This window comes from Typopeltis vanoorti, chromosome 7 (assembly GCF_054136105.1).
Source record: "Typopeltis vanoorti isolate ZY-2024b chromosome 7, IOZ_Tvanoo_1.0, whole genome shotgun sequence".
NCBI classification, from domain to species: Eukaryota; Metazoa; Arthropoda; class Arachnida; order Uropygi; family Thelyphonidae; genus Typopeltis; species Typopeltis vanoorti.
The window spans coordinates 59272759-59292245 of NC_143555.1; the positions used below are offsets into that span (position 1 = coordinate 59272759).

Here is a 19487-nt window from a genome sequence, read left to right on the forward strand (position 1 = left end):
TTGCCATAGCCACACTTTCCATCGTTCCTCCTGGTAAACACTCCTCACGCATCCTATCTTGAATACCACAGATCATCGAGTCTCCATACATTACACTTCTTACTACTTTGTTCCTCGATTGCTGACATGTATCCCTCACTCTCTCTCTTGTAACAGTTTTGCTCTGTGCTCAATATCATTTTCTGCATTTAGTCTGTTTCTATATTTAGATTTAGTATATGCAGATAGTGAGAACGTTTTTGAAAATGTATCAAAAACTTTAAAGCTTTGCAGAGCCCTAGCATTACAGTTTTAAAGCGTTAGTACTCTGCAGAGCCTGCTTTGGGAAACCCTGGTGGGAGAGATGCACTACTCCTTGAACCACAATTCACCATTCATGCTCTGACCACTCTATCAGGCAATGCATTCCATGGTTCAACCACACTCCATGCAAAGAAACCACTCCTCATCCTCTTGATCACAATTTCCTTTTGCAACTTCCAGTGATAGCCCCTTGTCCTTGCATCTTCCCCTTGTTATAATAAATTCGGCTTAATCCTTTATCCAAGTGTAATCAAACAAAGTTTGCACCTGAAGTATCTTCAGGGCTGAGGCAACTTGTGGTAAAGGGAGACCAAGCTCTCATCAATCCTTGTCTTAGTATCTCCCATAATGCAAAGCACATCTCCTTACAGAAATGTATAATGAAATGCATTAAGGGAAGGGCGACTACTCAGACCAGCTTCGACCTTTATTGAGGTCTCATCAGTGGGAGGCAGACCAAGAGGTGGTGATACCAAGGTGGAAGCAATAGAGAAGTCATCTTTACCTATACGAGTTGCCAAAAGGTATCTCATCTTATTATTACATTACTCTGGATTTAGAGAAAGATGTTGGAAATTTTTTTCCACTTGGTTAGACTATAATAAATTTAGTTTAATCCTTTATCCAAGTGTAAGCAAACAAAGTTTGCACCTGAATTATCATCAGGACTAAGGCAACTCATGGTAAAGGTTGGTCCACCTTTGTGTAAACCAAGGATCTCTCCCAAATTGATATATCCAATATACCTGTATTTAATTTATTAGATACCAATACATTCACTGACTAACTGTCTCTATGAAAAATATAGTCTTTACTACTAAGTTCAAACTCTTCAGTTCAAAACAAGAAAACTTCCTAGTTTACTCTTTGTACTCTTCACACAATTCATAGTATTGGTTAGTTATTTATATTTTGAAAATAAATCCTTTCCCTCTACTTGTAAGATTTTTTTAATTTTTTTTACAATTATGCCTATCACACAAACATGCATATCTAGAGATTATAGGATCACATGTTATTGACTCTGTCCAGCAAACTTATAAGACCACACACACACACACACACACACACACACACACACACACACACACACACACACACACACACACACACACACACACAATGTACATTACTAATAATTCACCTGCCCCAGTAATGTAAGTATTTCTATTCAACACCTGTTCTTTCTTTCCTTTATACCAACCAAATATAGAATTCTCCTTAATCATTGCTTTCTAATATATCATTAAAGCAAACTAACTAATCATATGTTCCTCACCTCTCCCCCCCCCCTTCCCCTATGCAGATTTAGTTATAATTAGAGAACCCACCATAATATGTGGTTGATTTGCCAATACCCAAGCAATAAATTGTGGCAAGGTGCAGTGTTTTCTCCTGTCCTGACAGATGATCAGGAAGGCAGTGGAAATATTCTGATTGTTTTAAATAGGACTTACTGGAAAGGGATGTATGGTTGTCCCCAAAGATGGCAGATCCTCCATGGACAGGTCCATACCCTGTCCTTACAAATGATGGCTACATTTTGTAATGCCAGATGATCACTGTGGTTCAGATATGTTTCCTGCAGACAAAAGACTACAATTCCATTGAAAGATTTTTATTTTTATTTTTGTTGGTGGTGGTCTTTGGCTACTAATACTGTCAGCTTTTGTTTTCAATGGTCTTGGTTATTTTTTTCTTTTTGGAGAATTGTGGACAAGCAAAGTCCATTATTTCTTTTTTCTCAAGAAAAATATCCAAGACACTGCACAATTTAACTCCCTCTAGGGCATAAGGCATATTAATTGTTTTATCTTCTAGTGGAGAAATGGGTCTGGAGGCATATCCCTGATTCTTTGTGGTGCACATTCTATTTTTTTTCCCCCTTCACTGGTAGATTCTTGTGTAGTAGGACCATTTTTGGCATATCTTCAAGAGTGAGCCTATTCAATTGTTCTCTTTGGTACATTTCAAAGACACAGCAAGCAGATCATACCATTCAGTGTTGTTGAAGTTGTGAGAAAGCAAGACAGGGATATAGGTTGAGGTCCCAGTCGAGACTTTCTTTACAGCTGCATATTACATATAAGCATTCCTTGTTCTCAGTGTTTACCAGATGAGACCAGGGTTTAACAGACATTGTGAAAATTGCAAGGGTTACCCAGAACCCAGATTCATGTCAGCATTCTTTGCATCTGCTATGATGCAAAGAATGCTGACATGAATGTATAGGGAGGTGACAGTTCCTATATAAGGTGTTAATTAGGCCTTATTTAGATTTCAATGTGCAGATCTAGTCATCTGTGTATATTGCTGATAAGGATAAATTAGAAAGAGTGCAGAGATAAATAACTAAGACTCAGTGCTATGGAATATTGAGTATGAGGAGAGATTGAGAGAATATGGTGTTCAGAGCTTGGTAGCTAGAAGGGGTGATATAACTGAGACGTATAAGTTGGTGAGAACAGCCTGTCAAATAAATATACAGGGAAATTATTGCAGAGAATAATGGGTGATGCAAGAATAATAGATCATCTCTGTAAACTGTATGAAGGACATGGAAATGAAAAAGAGAATTTTCACTTGGCTGGTGGTTAATGAGTGGAATGCACCACCAGAGTTGGCAGTGAGTGGTCCAACACTCAACACTAAATATATTCAAGACAAGATATGATGTTTATTGTGGCCTGTGAGTGCTCTACCTCCCTCAATGAGTCTTTGGATTCCATGGAGACCTGGAAGTAATACTAATAATAATTAAGATTCTATCATATAGAATCTTAAAATCCTTAACACTCCTTGCATTAACAACACATTCTGGTAATGCACACCACTCACTGATAATGCTCCATGTAAAAAAATTTATATCACCTCATATCACCTCTCTTCCTCCTATCCACTAAACTCTGCAATTCCCATTTCTTCAACATCTCTCTCCATAGCCAGCATTCCAAACTCCTGATATTGTCTCTGGATCCTCTCCAATGTATTCACATCACATTGAAAACCAAGTGACCAGATCTGAGCACATTAGTCCAAGTGTGGCCTGACCAGTGCCTTATACAGTGGCACAACCACTTCCTTATCCTTGCATGTTAGTGTATTTCTTATCATAGCAGCACTACGATGTACATCCTTTGCAACACTAGCAATATACCCTATAAAATTTAGTCTACTGTTAACCATAACTCCAAAATCTCTAATCTCATCCACTTCCTGCAGTACGGCACCATCAATATAGTACACAACCTTATATTTTTGCACTCCAAAATGCAACACCTTGCACTTATTGATATTAAAACTACAACCCAATCTTTTGTCCAAGTAAAAAGTCTATTCAAATCATCCTGAAGGGATTTAACATCAGCAATGCTATTTATAATTCTTCCCAACTTTGCATCATCAGCAAATAACTGAAGATCCCCAGTCAGTCTACATGATATATCATTTACAAACAAGTTAAACAGCAGAAGCCCAAGAACACAACCCTGGGACATGCCACTGGTTACACTTCTTTTTTGAGACACTGCTCCATCATACACGAGCTGCTGGTATCGTTCAGAGAGCCAATCTCTGATCCATCTATACAATATACTATCTATTCCCATCCTCTGCAGCTTTTGCATGTCTAAAAATATCGCTGTATATGATTCTTCGTTATCTAACACACTTGTCAATTTATCATAAAATGCAAGTAAATTATTAAAACAGGACCTATCCTTTACAAATACATGCTGATCATCATAAAGAATGCTATGTCCATCAACCCAATTCTGTATTTTATTCCTTACCAATCTCTCCAACACCTTGACCACAACCACAGTTATGCAGACTGGCCCACAGTTGGAGACTTCTGTCTTAGAACCATGCTTGTGGAGTGGTACTATTTTTGCCTTCTTTCTACTCCTTAGAACCCTACCTACTGCAAGACTTTCATTAAATAACCAGTTCAAAGGCATAACCAACTGTGGTACACATTCCTTAAGAATATTTATTATTATTATTATTATTAGACACCTCCAGGGAGTCCAAAGACTCATCGAGGGAGTGTGCCAACAGCATCGAACGATTGACCCCCTTCCAACTGCACTCAAACTGGCTTAACTTTTTTCGTAAGCCATTAGTAGTAGAGGCTCTACCATCTCACCCTCTCCTCCCCCCCCCCCTGCATTCAAAATAGATGACCTCAAATATATTAACTTATTATGTCCTTTGAAAATAGACTATCATCCATTCCTACAGCCTTATTCACATCTGACCCAACCAACACCTGATCACCTCTGTTTCTTTCACTTCCAATTCTCCTAATACTTGCGTCTCTTCACTCTTCTATATATTGCACCGACTCATTTATACCAGTATGATATATGCTGGGAGTCCGTGCGGTTAGCCTAGTGGCTATGTGCTTTGCAACCATATGCCTGGGGAAGGAGTGTCCTAGGTTTGATTCCCCATCGACGACATGAGGAGCTTAAGGATCTTCCTCTAACATAGCCAAGTTAGCCGGTCTTGGTCCTGGGGAGGACTGCCAGATAAATTAGGGTCCCCCCTGGTTTATCTGGACTTTTTCATCCTTCAAGCAGGCAAACCGGCCCCGTGAACACACACACATGGATTACAGTCAAGAATAGAATACCGCCCTTACGGGATGCGGCAGAGGAGTGGTGAGCCGACTGCATTAATATGCCAGTAAACCCTTCATTAGGAGGGGACTCAACCCGTTCTTGGACGGAAGAGTAAATGGAATGGATGGATATGTGCTGATAAAATGTTCATTCAATAATTCCACTATATCCTTTGCAACAGTTAGTCTACTGCCATGACTATCCAGCAATGTTAATCTGCAATAATTATTTTTTCTCTTGCTTGCCATGTAGCGGAAAAATTCCCTTGCATTAACCTTGGACTGAGCAGCCAATCTCCTCTCATACGTCACTTTTTCTTTCTTTACCATGCTCATCACCTTTTTAGTCTGCACTTTAAACTCTTCATGGATCCGATCACCACCAACTATCTTGTACCTCCTCCAGACCATTTTCTTTTCCAACACAGCTTGCTTGATTTCACTGTTCATCCATTTCACTCCTACTCTATTCACTCGCTTAGCCCTTGGTATGCAGTCATACATTGTGAGTTTCCATTGTGAGTTTCCATACATTGTCAACATCTTTTCAACTCAAGTTATCTGCCAAACGTACTGATGATAACTAACTACAAAGCTTCCAATAATCACCTGTTTTATACTTCCACATGTATCCATTTTTGGCAGTAACCGTTTCTTGTTTCATCACTTCCCAAACAAGTATTTCATGATCACTCACCAACTAGCAGCAGTGTCAACAATTCATTATCAATTACATCAGGTGAAGTTATCACCAATTCCAAAACATTAAAGCCTCTAGTTGCTTCAATCACATGCTGCTTAAGATACTTATCTCTCAGAAATTATACAACCTCACTCTCCTTACTCCCATACACTATCGCCTCCTTCCAGTCTATATTCCCGTAATTAAAGTCTCCCATCAGCTGTAAAGTTCTAGATTTGGAGAGAACAAAATCAGATAGTTTTAGAACCAGTGATACATACAAGTAAATAGAGATTATTGGTATTTTAGGTTTCTCCAGTATTACCTGCAATTATTTTTTTTGGTTATTTTTTTAAATTTAGATAATTAAATTTTGTTAATTTCAAAACACTCAATTTTAATTTTAGCTTTAATTGTACTTTTATTTTATTTTGTAACCATATGTAAGGTGGAACTACAGCACATGGCTCAGCTCTGTAAATAAGATTAACATTCTGTGTTCTAGCTTCACCTTTGATATTGCTGATACAGTCATGATGGCCAGTTAGCCTGTAGTCAAAATATTATTATTATTATTCAGGCCTCCTTGGAGTCAAAAGACTCATCGTGGGAGGTCCTTTCTAAGAAACACGAGTCTATCAAGACTCATCGAGGGAGGTCCCTCCTAGGAAACACAAAGTGCATCATACCACTCCTTAAAAGCATTGACCATTCTCGCTCTCACCACTCTATTAGACAATGCATTCCATGGTTCAACCACCCTCCATGCAAAGAAACCACTCCTCACCCTCTTTCTCACAGTTTCCTTTCGTAACTTCCAGGGATGGCCCCCTTGTCATGACTCCTTCCTGCTGTTCAAACAACCGAAAGAACGCCCCGGTGTCAACCCTGTAACCACCTCTCAACAGTTTAATAGTCTCAATTATATCACCTCTCCTTCTTCTATCCACTAAACTCTGCAATCCACACTCCCTCAGCCGATCCTCATAACTAACATTGTATAGTCCTGAAACCATCTTTGTTATCCGCCTTTGTACCATTTCCATAGTTACTTTATTCCCTTCAAATCCTGGGGACCAGATCTGAGAACCATAGTCTAAGTGTGGTCTGATCACAGTCTTATACAATGAAATGATAACCCTTTTATCTCTGCAGGTCAGTGTCCTTCTCATTATTGCAGCAATTCTCTGTGTTACCTTCACAACCTTTACAATATTTCCCCTATATTTCAGGTTTCTATCAATCATCAACCCCAGATCTCTTGTCTCCCCTACTTCCTCCAATTTTAACTCCTCCCATAAAGTATGCAGCGTCCCATTGATGTGTCCCAAACATCAAGACCTTACATTTTGCTGCATTAAACTGACACACCCATTCATTTGCCCATCTATCTAGTTTATTCAAATCCTCTTGCAGGACAACCACATCTCCACTATTACTAACAACCCATCCCAGCTTCACATCATCCACAAACAACTGAATATCCCCCTTGCAATCGATGGACAATATCATTGATATAAAGGTTAAACAATATAGGTCCCAGTACTGAGTCCTGTGGAACTCCACTTGTAACCTTCTGCCTCTTTGATATTGCTCCACCATACACAACTCTCTGATATCTATCAGACAGTCAGTTCTGAATCCAACTGACCAATCGGACATCCAGACCCACGTGTTGCAACTTGAATATCAGCTTATCATGTGGTACCCTGTCAAATGCCTTTGCTAAGTCTAGGAAAATGGCAGTATATGCCTTTCCCCTCAGCTAATGCTCTTGCAACTTTATTATAAAAGGCTAGCATATTACTAAAACAAGAAATCCCCTTCACAAATCCATGTTGATTTTCACAGATAACATTACCCTCATCTGCCTAATGCTGTATACGGTCCCTCATCTCTTTCTCCAAGATCTTACTAACTACTGATGACACACAAACTTGCCTATAAATACACACTTCTAGTCTGCTACAGCCCTTATGCAATGGCACTATCTTACTTTCCTTTCATTCCATGGGGCACCTTTCCCGCTGCCAGACTTTCATTGAAAAGCCAGGTCAAAGGTACCATAAGTTCTCTAGCACATTCTCTCAAAACTCGTAGTGAAATACCACCATCTAGTCCCACAGCTTTACTAACATCCAGAGTACTCAGTATTTGGAATACACTCTCCTCCTGCACCTCTAAACCTCGATCCTGCCCTATCCTCCCCCTAGTGTTCAAATTGACTCCTCCAGGATGAAATACTCCAATAAAGTGTTCATTGAACAATTCCACTATGCCCTCTGCATCAGTCACTCTATTCCCATTTTTATCCCACAATGTCATTCTTCCACAGTCATTTCTCCTCCTACTGGCCATATAGCTAAAAAATTCCCTAGAATTTTCCTTGGATCTAAGGGCCAATCTTTTCTCATATTCCAGTTTTGCCTTCCTTACCATTCCTCACACACACACACACACACACTATCTCCTAACCTGTGTCTTATATTCCACATGCATCTTCTCTTCACCTGTCTCCTTATATCTCTTCCATAGCCTCTTTTTCGCATGCAGTTCCTGTTTAATATTGTTTGTCATCCACTTTACTCCAAATTGTGTCCTCTTCTGCACTCGTGGAATACAGCTTTCTATTGCTGCTAACAAATATTCCTCCACAATTTCCAAAGCACTAATGATATTCTGGCCTTCCGATTCCTCCCTCCATAAAACTTCTCCAAGTTGACATCTAAGACTATTATAATCACCTGCTTTATAATTCCACATACGTTCCTGTCTCTTTGATGCTCCTGCATGTCTATTCATTTTCCAAGTCAAAACCATATGGTCACTCTCTCCAACGGTGGGAGAGATGTCATCTCAGTTATTATCAACTCTTATGATGCTATATAACCAAATTCAAAACTCTTGAAACTCTTGTTTCTTCTATTACATGTTGCCTAAGACATTTGTCCCTCAAGAATTCTAGAAATTCCATTCCCTTATTGCTATATGCATCTTCCTCTCCCCAATTTATACTGCTGTAGTTAAAATCTCCCATAACAATCATTCTTCTTGCACTTGCCATGCTCAACTGTCTCATCTCCTGGTCCCCACCACTCTGTGCTCCTTGGTCTGTAGCAACACCCCACTAAATATCCTGTCTTGCGTACCTCCACCTCACGCCATATGCTTTCAAAATCATTAGTGTCACAGCTTTCCAAAGCCTCCACTCTTAGAGGACATAGATCGTCACTTATCATAAGCAGTACTCCACCACCACCATGCTTTACCTTCCTATTCTGCCAAATAATGCTGTACCCAGCAACTTCTATTCCTGTCAATATATCCTCTTTTGTCAACGACGTCTCGGTGATCCCAATAATCTTTGACCTGGCTGATGCTATCAGTGCCACTAATTCCTCTCCATTATTCCGAATACTTCTGGCATTAGTATAAAGCATAAAAATGCCACTGTTTCTATACCCAGCATTATGCCCTCTAGACTCCACTGGGCTCAGCGTTACCTGATATTGTCCCCCCCTTCTCCCAAGTACCCATTTCCACAAGAGGCCACCCCTGTTACCATTTACACTGAGACACGCTGACTCATTCAGAACAGCAATCTCTCCAGATGCCTACATCCTTCCTCATTGAAATGGAAGTGGTCTCTCACATACAATTCCTCTCTGTTCTCAAACTCACTCCAAGCATCTACATATTCCAATCCTCTTTTCTGACACATTCTCATTATTATGCCATTCAATATCATCACTCTTCTGCTCAGCTCGTCACTATCATACCTAGGCAACACACATACACTATCTTTCCTCTCTGTGTCTTCTTTCGTACACCCTCAAGCAAGAATCTCATAATTCTCGCTGCCCTACTTACATTACCACTCAAGTCATTTGTTCCTACCATCGCAATCATCTCATCCACCCTTTCACCTCTCTTAATTGCCATAGCCACACTTTCTATCATTCCTCCTGGCAAACACTCCTCACGCATCTTATCTTGAACACCACGGATCATTGAGTCCCCCATACATTAGACCTCTTACTACCTTATTCCTCAATTGCTCACATGCATCCCTCAATCTCTCTCCTGTAACACTTTCTCTCTGTGCTCTCCTACTTACCTGCCTTCCTGACAGCACTCTATCCCTAGTCCCTGTGCCCCCTTGCATTCCTCTCATTCCCTCTCTTCCACTTATCCTATTCTCACCTCTTCTATCATTCATACAACTCTCTCTCTCTCATTCCCTCTCTTCTGCTGTTCCCATTCTCTCCTCTTCTATCACTCCCAAACTATGCTGTGTATTCTGTACTCCAGTGTGGTTTGGGTATTGCAGTTATAGCAGAATGTTATCATGCATTCTGTAATGTGATTCACTGATAGGAGAATAGTCACAAATTGAAGAAAAGTTTGCTAAGCATGAGAACATACTCTAGTCGCCCTGATCTATTTTCCAATGTGATATCCATGAGGGGATACATGATTGTCCATGTAATAGTGTGGATCTTGTGGGGAAAAGGTTCACTAACATAGATGTGTTCTACTTTCCACTCAAGCAGAGTGAAGAAAAACAGAGAACAAATTGTTAAGTTGATTGCAGTGAATGTTCAGGAAGATGTGTGGAAGGAGGTATTACTTCTAGTATAAGAGGGAGAGATTATTTTTAAGAAGCATACACTCCCGTCCCTCTGATGTCAGTGTGTGCAGCACCCCCACAGAGTGTTGTGACCATTTAAATACCCCATAATAAGTATGAGAATGCTAACTGCAAGATAACATCATCAATGTCATCCAGGGAAATATCTGCACCAGGTATATACACACACATAGCATACTGTATCAGAAGGCCCTGCTGAGAGGCACAAAAAAAATTGCCTCCATGTTGGTGTTTGAGAGGGTGCAGAACAGGGTATGGTTGTCCAGAAGGATGATAGAAAATTCTCCATAGGCAGGTCTATACCCTAATTCTGCTCATTTCAATCTCATTTCCAAACAGGAAGATCTTGCATGGATAATATATTTTCATTATAACAAATATCCCGAAAAATGTTGCTAAGAATAAAGAGCTCCATAAAAATCAAATGGGAATATTTGGAAAAAGCTTATGATACTGTTCCAAGAAAAACAATGTGGCAGGTATTGAAGAGAGCAAGAATAGATGGTGCAGAGAATGTACCAGCGATCTAGGTTTGCCATAAAGATTGGTAACAAATTTTCAGAGGAATTTATTACTAGCAAGGGATTCAAAGCAGGGTTGTTATATTCCATCAATATAATTTAAGATCTACTTGGATATGGACCTGGAGGATTGGAACAGACAATGCCATGGAATGGATGTACCAAAAAGAGACCAGGTCCTACCTTCACATTTTTTTTTTTTTTTTGCTATTAATTAGGTGATTCTCATACAATACAAGTATGTAGAATACTAGATGAAAAAAATTATTCGATGTGTATAAATGTTGGGACCTGAAAGTTAATGTATTAAAAATCAAGTAGCTAGTAATCGGAGATGATAGTGCAACAGATTGAGTTAGAGATGGAAACTATAAAATCAGTGGATGCCTTCAAATATCTTGGCTCCATGATGTTAGGTTCACTCAGTGTCAACTAGACATGCATTTCGAACAGGACAGGCACGAGCAGCTATTAGAATCGTTAATGGTATTTTATGGGGTCATAAGGTGTCAAGAAAAATTAAGAAGGTGCTCTATATGTGATTATAGAGAGTATAATGATCTATAGATGCGAGTGTTGGACACTCACTTACAACCAGAGGAGACAAGTAGAAGTTGTAGAAATGGATTACTTCAGGCAAATTATGAGAGCTACCTGTAGGGATCATCTGAGAAAGGCACATATTCGAACAGAGATGAAAGTTGAACTGCCTGTAATGGAGATGATGGCCTTCTCCTTACAGCAGAGAAGGCTGTACTACAACCAGTTTATGCATGCTATTCAAATCCATGGAGAGGTATCATGCAGTAATATACATATATGTGCATGTGTGTGTGTGTGTGTGTGTGTGTGTGAGAGAGTGAGAGAGAGTGAGAGAGAGCACATGTGTATATCAAAAGAATAAAATAAACCACAAAGCAATATATGTACCTCCATCAACAGCTGCTACTATAAGCTGATATTCTAGAGTATATGTGCTAACAGACTGCAGCAAAGTGATCTCTCCGGTTTGTCTATCAATATGAAATGTACTGTTGTCTCCTTCTGTGAGCTCATAATGAACAACACCGTTTACTCCAAGATCCAAATCAATAGCATGTACCTGAAAAACAAATTTAAAAATCCTCGAATTTACTTCATCCAAGTAATTTTAAATGAAACATTTACTGACATTTGCGTATATTGAGTAATACTTTCCCTACATATTTATCATTTTAAATATTACAAAACATTTCAAAGTATATCAAGCATATCACAAATAATACTAAGATCATAACTATCATTATTTATAATAATGAATGGTATTTTATAGTTACCATACTTAAATGTTTCAGTTATGATGTGGTATAAAAATATTAATCAAATAAAGTATATAAAACATTAAAGGTGTGAAAAGGATAATAAATTTCCATTATTTTATAGTGAAATAAAATGCTAAATTGAAAACAAAATAAAAATCAGAAACCAAACTATATGTCAAAAAATGTAGAAATAAGCTACTCTAAACTTGTGCTCCCACGTTTTATTGTTATTATAAGTGTTTTTCACTCAGATTAATCAATAAACAGAAATCATAACAGCAAGTACCAAGGAGCCTATTACTTCTGCAATCTGTAAGTACTTATAATGAATGATATATGCACGTAAACACAAGAAAGATATTTAATTAACCAAATATTTCAGTCTGGAAATAGCAGACCATCCTCAGTGGTATTACAAGAATGGTTTTAAAAAAATACAAGCTAGAATACTAACAATAGATCGTTAAAAATAGAACACACTGCATGATGTTATATCACTAAGTATGAATTGGAATATTTTGAAGTAGAGACATGATTGAAAAAAATAAATAAATTAATGAGTAATCTTGATTAGACTTTCCCAGATTTTTGATATAGATATACAGTCATTACGATTTAGGTTGGGATGATGGAGCAAGGCCTCAACGCTTTCCTTGAACAAACGTTCAAACTTATAACAGGATCTATGCAAGAGGCGAATCCTGGATGGACCAAAAGATGCTGTGGTCAGTTTCAATCCCGTGTTGAACCCAAACCAGACTTTTCAGGTTTGTTGTGAAGAATGGAGGATTGATGTTCTTGGATTCTTTTTTCAAGAGAACGTCCAGTCTGTCCAAAATAGGAGAGATCACAGTTACAAATAATTTGATAAACTCCAGGAAGAGATAAAGTTGAGTATTTGTCTTTAGAAGAAGGAAAATGAGAAGACAATTTGTTAATAGGAGAATACGTAGCTGTTAAATCATATTTCTTTAAAATTCTTGTGATAGGTTCTGAAATACCGGAAATATAAGGAATAGGCACTCGACGTATTGAAACTTTGTTGTTTTGTGGACATTATAAATGTCCACAAAATTTCCTGAAGACATTATAAATGTATATTAATGATATTGGCAAAGATTTGGATGGAGATATTCAGTTGTTTGCAGATGATGCAAAGTTGGGATGAACCATAAAGAATAGTGAAGATGTGGCCTTGCAAGAAGACTTGAATAAATTGAGTGATTGGGCAAGCAAATGGGGATGTGAGTTCAATGTTGCAAAATGTAAGGTTTTAAAATTTGGAAAACAAAGATGGGATGCAGAATTTATGCTTGGTGAGAATATATTGTTGGAGGTAGAGGAAATAAGATATCTGGGGGGGGGTGAGATAGTGGATAAGGATCTAAAATTTGGGGACACACATCGCCAAAATTGTGAAGACAACACAAAGACTTCTGGGAATGATGCGGAGGACACTGACGTGTAGAAGTAGGGAGATTCTTGTTCCATTGTATAAGGCTTTGATTAGGCCACACATGGACTATTGTGCCCAGATTTGGTCACCGGGATTTTAGAAGGATGAAGAGATGTTGGAAAGGGTCCAAAGGTGACTGACTAAGGTAGTTTCTGACCTCTGGAATGTGAGTATGAAGAAAGATTGAGAAGATGTAATTTGCTGAGTCTGGTGGAGAGAAGGAAGAGGGGAGATATGATAGAGACCTACATGTTGGCAAGGGGTTGTTATAGGATCAATGCTGGAGAAGTTTTACAGAGAATAGTGGGAGATCAGGGGAAAACCAGAGGTCATCCCTGGAAACTGTATAAAAAGGGTGTGAGTAGTGGAGTGAGAGGCAGGTTTTTTTCGTGCAGAGTTGTGAATGATTGGAATGCCTTGCCTGAGAATGTGGAGTCTGCAAGGAGTTTGAGTGTGTTTAAGACATGGTATGATGAGATGTGTGTGTGATAAAAGGACCTCCCAGATGAGTTTTTGACTCCATGAGGTCTTGGGTAATAATAATAATAATAATAATTGGATTGTCAATATATCCAGTCGTCCTTTAACTCAAAGCGAAACCCTCATTCTGTCAAAAGGACATGATTTTTCTATTGTTCCTAATAAGATACCATATCTAGATTTTCTAGTTAACATTGAACAGAATCTCAATCATTTAACTAGTGATAAAGCTAATGCTCTTCGCCTAGAACTCGCTTCTTCTCTACTTAAAGCCAAACTTCCTCCTTCCAACATATCTCCTTCTGAAATGAAATCTTTACAGTCCTTGAGAAAAAATAATCACCTCATTATCACCAAAGCTGACAAGGGAAAAGCAACAGTAGTTATGGCCTCAGCAAATTACAGAAGAAAACTTTCTCTTTTTTTCGAGATTGCTCCACATATCAAGAAATTGATTATAATCCAACCAACAGACAACTAAAGAAATTAAATTCTCTCTTAGATGAAGTCATCAGTTTAGATAAAGAAACAATTGAAAGACTTAAAACTCATTTTGCAAGACCTCCTAGATTTTATGGTCTTCCTAAAATACATAAGATTGACTTTCCTCTTTGTCCAATAGTAGATTGTATTGATTCTCCTACTTACTGTATAGGCAAATATCTAGCTAAATTATTGAAATCTTACATTGGCAACTCTAATTCTTTTTTTAAAAAACTCCTCAGATTTCTTAGAAAAATTAAAAAATGTCTCATTACAACCTACAGATCTCATGGTTAGCTTTGATATAGAATCTTTATATACAAATGTACCTCTCAAGGAAACTTTAAAATTACTTGCTGACATCTTTCCTGAAGACATTATAAAACTTTTCGATTTTGTAATACATTCTGGATATTTCGTATGTCAAAATAAATTTTACAGCCAAGTAGAAGGAACGGCTATGGGAAGTCCTCTTTCTCCTGCTTTAGTCAACTTTTATTTAGAATATTTAGAAAAAGTCCTCTTCTCATTTATTTTCCCTCAACCATCCTTTTGGGTAAGATATATAGATGACATCTTTTCTATTTGGCCACACAGCACAAACTCTTTACCTTCTTTTTTAAACAGTATCAATTCCTTGCATCATTGTGTGAAGTTTACTATGGAAATAGAAGAAAACAACCAGTTATCTTTTTTAGACGTTCTCCTCATCCGGTCACCTTCAAATACTCTTACAACTACAGTATACAGGAAACCAACGTTCACAGGTCGTTATATTCTTAAAGAATCAGCCCATCATCCATGTCAAAAAACAGGAATTATACAATGCCTCATCAGAAGAGCCAAAACTAATTGTTCTACTTTTGATTATCTACAGAAAGAACTTTCTACTATCCAACAACACATGAAACTCAATGGTTTTTCTGAAAAAAGTACTCAACATCTTCTCAATTCTTATAATCCTCCACAAAACAACAAAGTTTCAATACTATTCCTTATATTTCTGGTATTTCAGAACCTATCACAAGAATTTTAAAGAAATATGATTTAACAGCTACATATTCTCCTATTAACAAATTGTCTTCTCATTTTCCTTCTCCTAAAGACAAACACTCAACTTTATCTCTTCCTGGAGTTTATCAAATTATTTGCAACTGTGATCTCTCCTATTTTGGACAGACTGGACGTTCTCTTGAAAAAAGAATCCAAGAACATCAATCCTCCATTCTTCACAACAAACCTGAAAAGTCTGGTTTGGGTTCAACATGGGATTGAAATTGACCACAGCATCTTTTGGTCCAGGACTCGCCTCTTGCATAGATCCCGTTATAGGTTTCAACATTTGTTCAAGGAAAGCGTGGAGGGCTTGCTCCATCATCCCAACCTAAATCGTAATGACTGTATATCTATATGAAAATTCTTGGAAAGTCTAATCAAGATTACTCATTAATTTTTTTTTTTCCAATCATGTGTCTACTTCAAAATATTCCGTTTCATACTAAGTGATATAACATCATGTGGCGTGTTCTGTTTTAAACGATCTATTGTTAGTATTCTACCTTGTATTATTTTAAAACTGTTCTTGTAATACCACTGAGGATGGTCAGCTATTTCCAGACCAAAATATTTGGTTAATTAAATATCTTTCTTGTGTTTACGTGCATATATCATTCAGTCTTATGTCACAAGTATCCTTAAAACAGCAAGTACTTATAATGCCTCAAATCAGTTAAAATCAGTCGTGTGTAAGTGCCAACTATGCCCACTGTGCAAAGCAAAGATGGCAGCAACAAAGGCCAAGGACAGAAGAGCACCTCATGTCTCGCCAGCACAGCACCATTGATCACTGCAAACCAAATGATAATATAAAGTGCTGCAAATTGATGTATAAATAAAGTAAAATTTATGTTACTGACAAAAAAAAAAAAAAAAGGGTATTTTGTGCAATTTCTGTTGGCATTGGCTACATGCTTCCTGCAAAATTAGACAAATCAGCACAAAAACTATTTATCAACTTCGACCAGCCCTTCTTCTGTTCACTGTGCCTTCCTTCTGTAAAACAGGTTCTGAACTTAGCTAAACAAGTTGAAAACCTTGAACAGCACCTTAACACTATGAATGAAACTTCCTCCTTCAAAATCCAAATGCTGAAAGCTAAGCTTGAACTACTTGACAATCAGCAGAAAGCACAAGTGCACCTTTGCCTGCAAATGAGCTCTGTGACCTAATCGCATCAATGTAAACAACTCGATCAAGAGTGAAAAGAAGAAATTTAACGCTGTTATTTTCAACTTTCTGACAGAAAGTGGAAAATCCATAAAATATAACATAAGCAAATTAGCAGGAGAATGAAACTTTGATTCTAGAAACATTATCAGGTGCCATCATTTCAGACCCATAAATAAAAGAAAGGACGGAATGAACTTTCCTTGCTTTGTGAAAGTGATATGTGACACACCAACAAGCACATCTACACTAATAACAGCAATTAATAACAAGTTCAAGGATACTTGCTGCTAATTGTGCATATGTACTCAACCTGACCTAACTTTTGCCTAGAGAGAACAAGGACGTCAACTCCGAAAACAACTAGAAGGAAAACGTCAAAACTGGGACAATAGTTGGGTCATCAACTACAAACAAGTTAAATTAGCACAAATATAAAGTGATGCTACTAGTAGCTACCATGGAGACCAATATGCAGACAGTGCATAAGAAACATGTAAGATACTTGTGGTCAAATATGGATGTTAGTGAATTGCATATCCAATTCACTAACATCCGTCGCCTCAATTCCAACCTTAATAGTGTCTGCTATCATCTCCAGTCTACTAAACCCCACCTACATTTTTTGGCAGAAACTAAAATTTCCCCTCCCCATCAGCACTATTCATCTCAGCCTTCCGAACTACATGCTTGTTAACTCCTTTTGGCCCAAAGGTGGCATCTGCGCATATATCTGCTCTGACATACCTTATGCTCCCACATTTTATTATTACAGATAAAATGTGGAAGCATAAGAGAGAATCCAACCCAGAATTGCCCAACTTTGACATTCTCTGGTTGAAAATCTCCCTTCCCCACTGTCAAATTCATTTGCTGTCTTTATCACTCCCCTAATGTTACCAACCACTCTGGCTCTTTAATTTCCTCTCCTTAAAAATTTTTTTTTTCTAGTTCCACTTCCCTAACAGTGAAACCATCCTCCTAGGAGATTTTAATGTCCACAGATTTTAATGTACAACTGGAGGAGGAAAGTACAGATCTAGCAGGCAAAGATGCTGAAACATTTGTCATCACCAATGACCTTACACAAATTGTTCTTATGACAACCAGAATACCTGAACCACTCCCTAGATCTCTTCCTCACCAATGATCCTCCCAAATGCACAGTGAATGTACTGAGACCTTAGGTAATTCCAACCACAATCTTGTGCTCATCTCCTCTCCCATGCAACATTACACAGCTGCTACCATGCAAGAGTCGTTTGGCATTATATCACTGCCAAATGGGATATGACTTCTATACCTCATTCCCATGGTTGGACTTTGTTTCTGGCCTTCTAACCTAAACATATGCACTGGCAGAAAAATAGGAGATAATGTACAGATATGATGTGGAGGAAAGATTTTAGAAGTGGAAAGATAGGACTGTTGGTGGGAGGACTAGGGGCCATACATGGAAGCTGGGCAAGAATGTGGTTAACAAGGGTGTTAGAGCTAGGTTTTTTACTTGGAGAGTGGTAAATGAGTAGAATAAGCTGCCAGAGTCTGTTGTGGGTGCTATGACCATGAATGAGTTCAAGGCGAGGTATGATAGATACTGTGTGAATAGTTGTTCTTCATCATGTTCTTGACATGATGTTAGGGCCTCCCTCGATGAGTCTGTTGACTCCTTGGAGTTGCCTGAAATAATAATAATAATAATAATAATAATAATAATAAAGATCTCAATATTTAGGTAGCTGGATCTCAGAGAAAGGAACTTCAGAGTTGGATATTAGAAATAGAATAGGCAAAGCTAAATCGGCATTTATGGAAATGAAGAGATTTTAATAAACAAGAATATTAAAATAGGTATTAGAATTGGAATAGTTAAAGCAACAGTTTGGAGTATTGCGAATTATGGAGGTGATTCATGGACATTCAGAAAGAGAGATATGGAAAGAATTAATGCTGCATTGGAAATGTGGTGTTATAGAAAGATGGAAAAGATTAGCTATACAGAGAGAATATCAAATCAAGAAGTTTTAAGAAGAGTTGAGATGGAAAGAACGCTGCTCAAGAATATTATGCAAAGAAAGACCAGATTTGCAGAGCATCTTCTGAGAGGTTCTTTAGGACCTCTCAGAAGATGCCCTGACAAGAACTATATTACAAGGGAAAGCTGAGGGGGAACGTGGAAGACCAACTAGAGAATGGTTCAATGACATCATGGAATGGACTGGTTTAAGAATGATGGAGGTGATAGACAGAGAGAAATGGAGAAGAGCTACTCATCTGCTGTAATTATCTTGCTAGAGGATGCTATGGATGATGATGACGAATCCATAAAGCAGCCTCTGAAGTACTTGGAAAGAAAAATAAAATATTAAAAATAAAAACATTAAAAATCTGGAACATAGATATAGAAAATGCAATAAAAGATAAACAAATAGCATACAAATCACTCCTTCAAAAACATACAAAGGAAACAGAAGAAATACACAAAAACAAAAGCTAAAACCATAGCACAGAAAGCTCACCAAGGTTCATGGGGCAGATTTATTAATAAAATAGAAGAGGACATACATGGGAGACAAGATATACCCCACAAAATATTAAGGAAATTAAACAAAGAAGAAAGAGATATAACATGAATCAACATAATACAAGAGAAATAATGGATAGAACATTATAAGAATTTATGGTATGACACAAATTTAATAACAGAAAATAATAACGAAGAAATCAGCATTGATATAGAACCATTAAAATTGGAAGAAC

At 37.8% G+C, this 19487-nt stretch overlaps 1 protein-coding gene across 1 annotated transcript in view; it reads right to left on the reverse strand.

The window, feature by feature from the left end:
• The window catches only part of LOC150104706 (fat-like cadherin-related tumor suppressor homolog), a 573066-nt gene that overhangs the window by 470066 nt on the left and 83513 nt on the right, over positions 1–19487 (reverse strand). The window contains exon 6 of the mRNA XM_090395611.1: positions 11712–11883. Within this exon, the coding sequence (XP_090251737.1) occupies positions 11712–11883 (172 nt within the window). The remainder of the gene's footprint in view (positions 1–11711; positions 11884–19487) is intronic.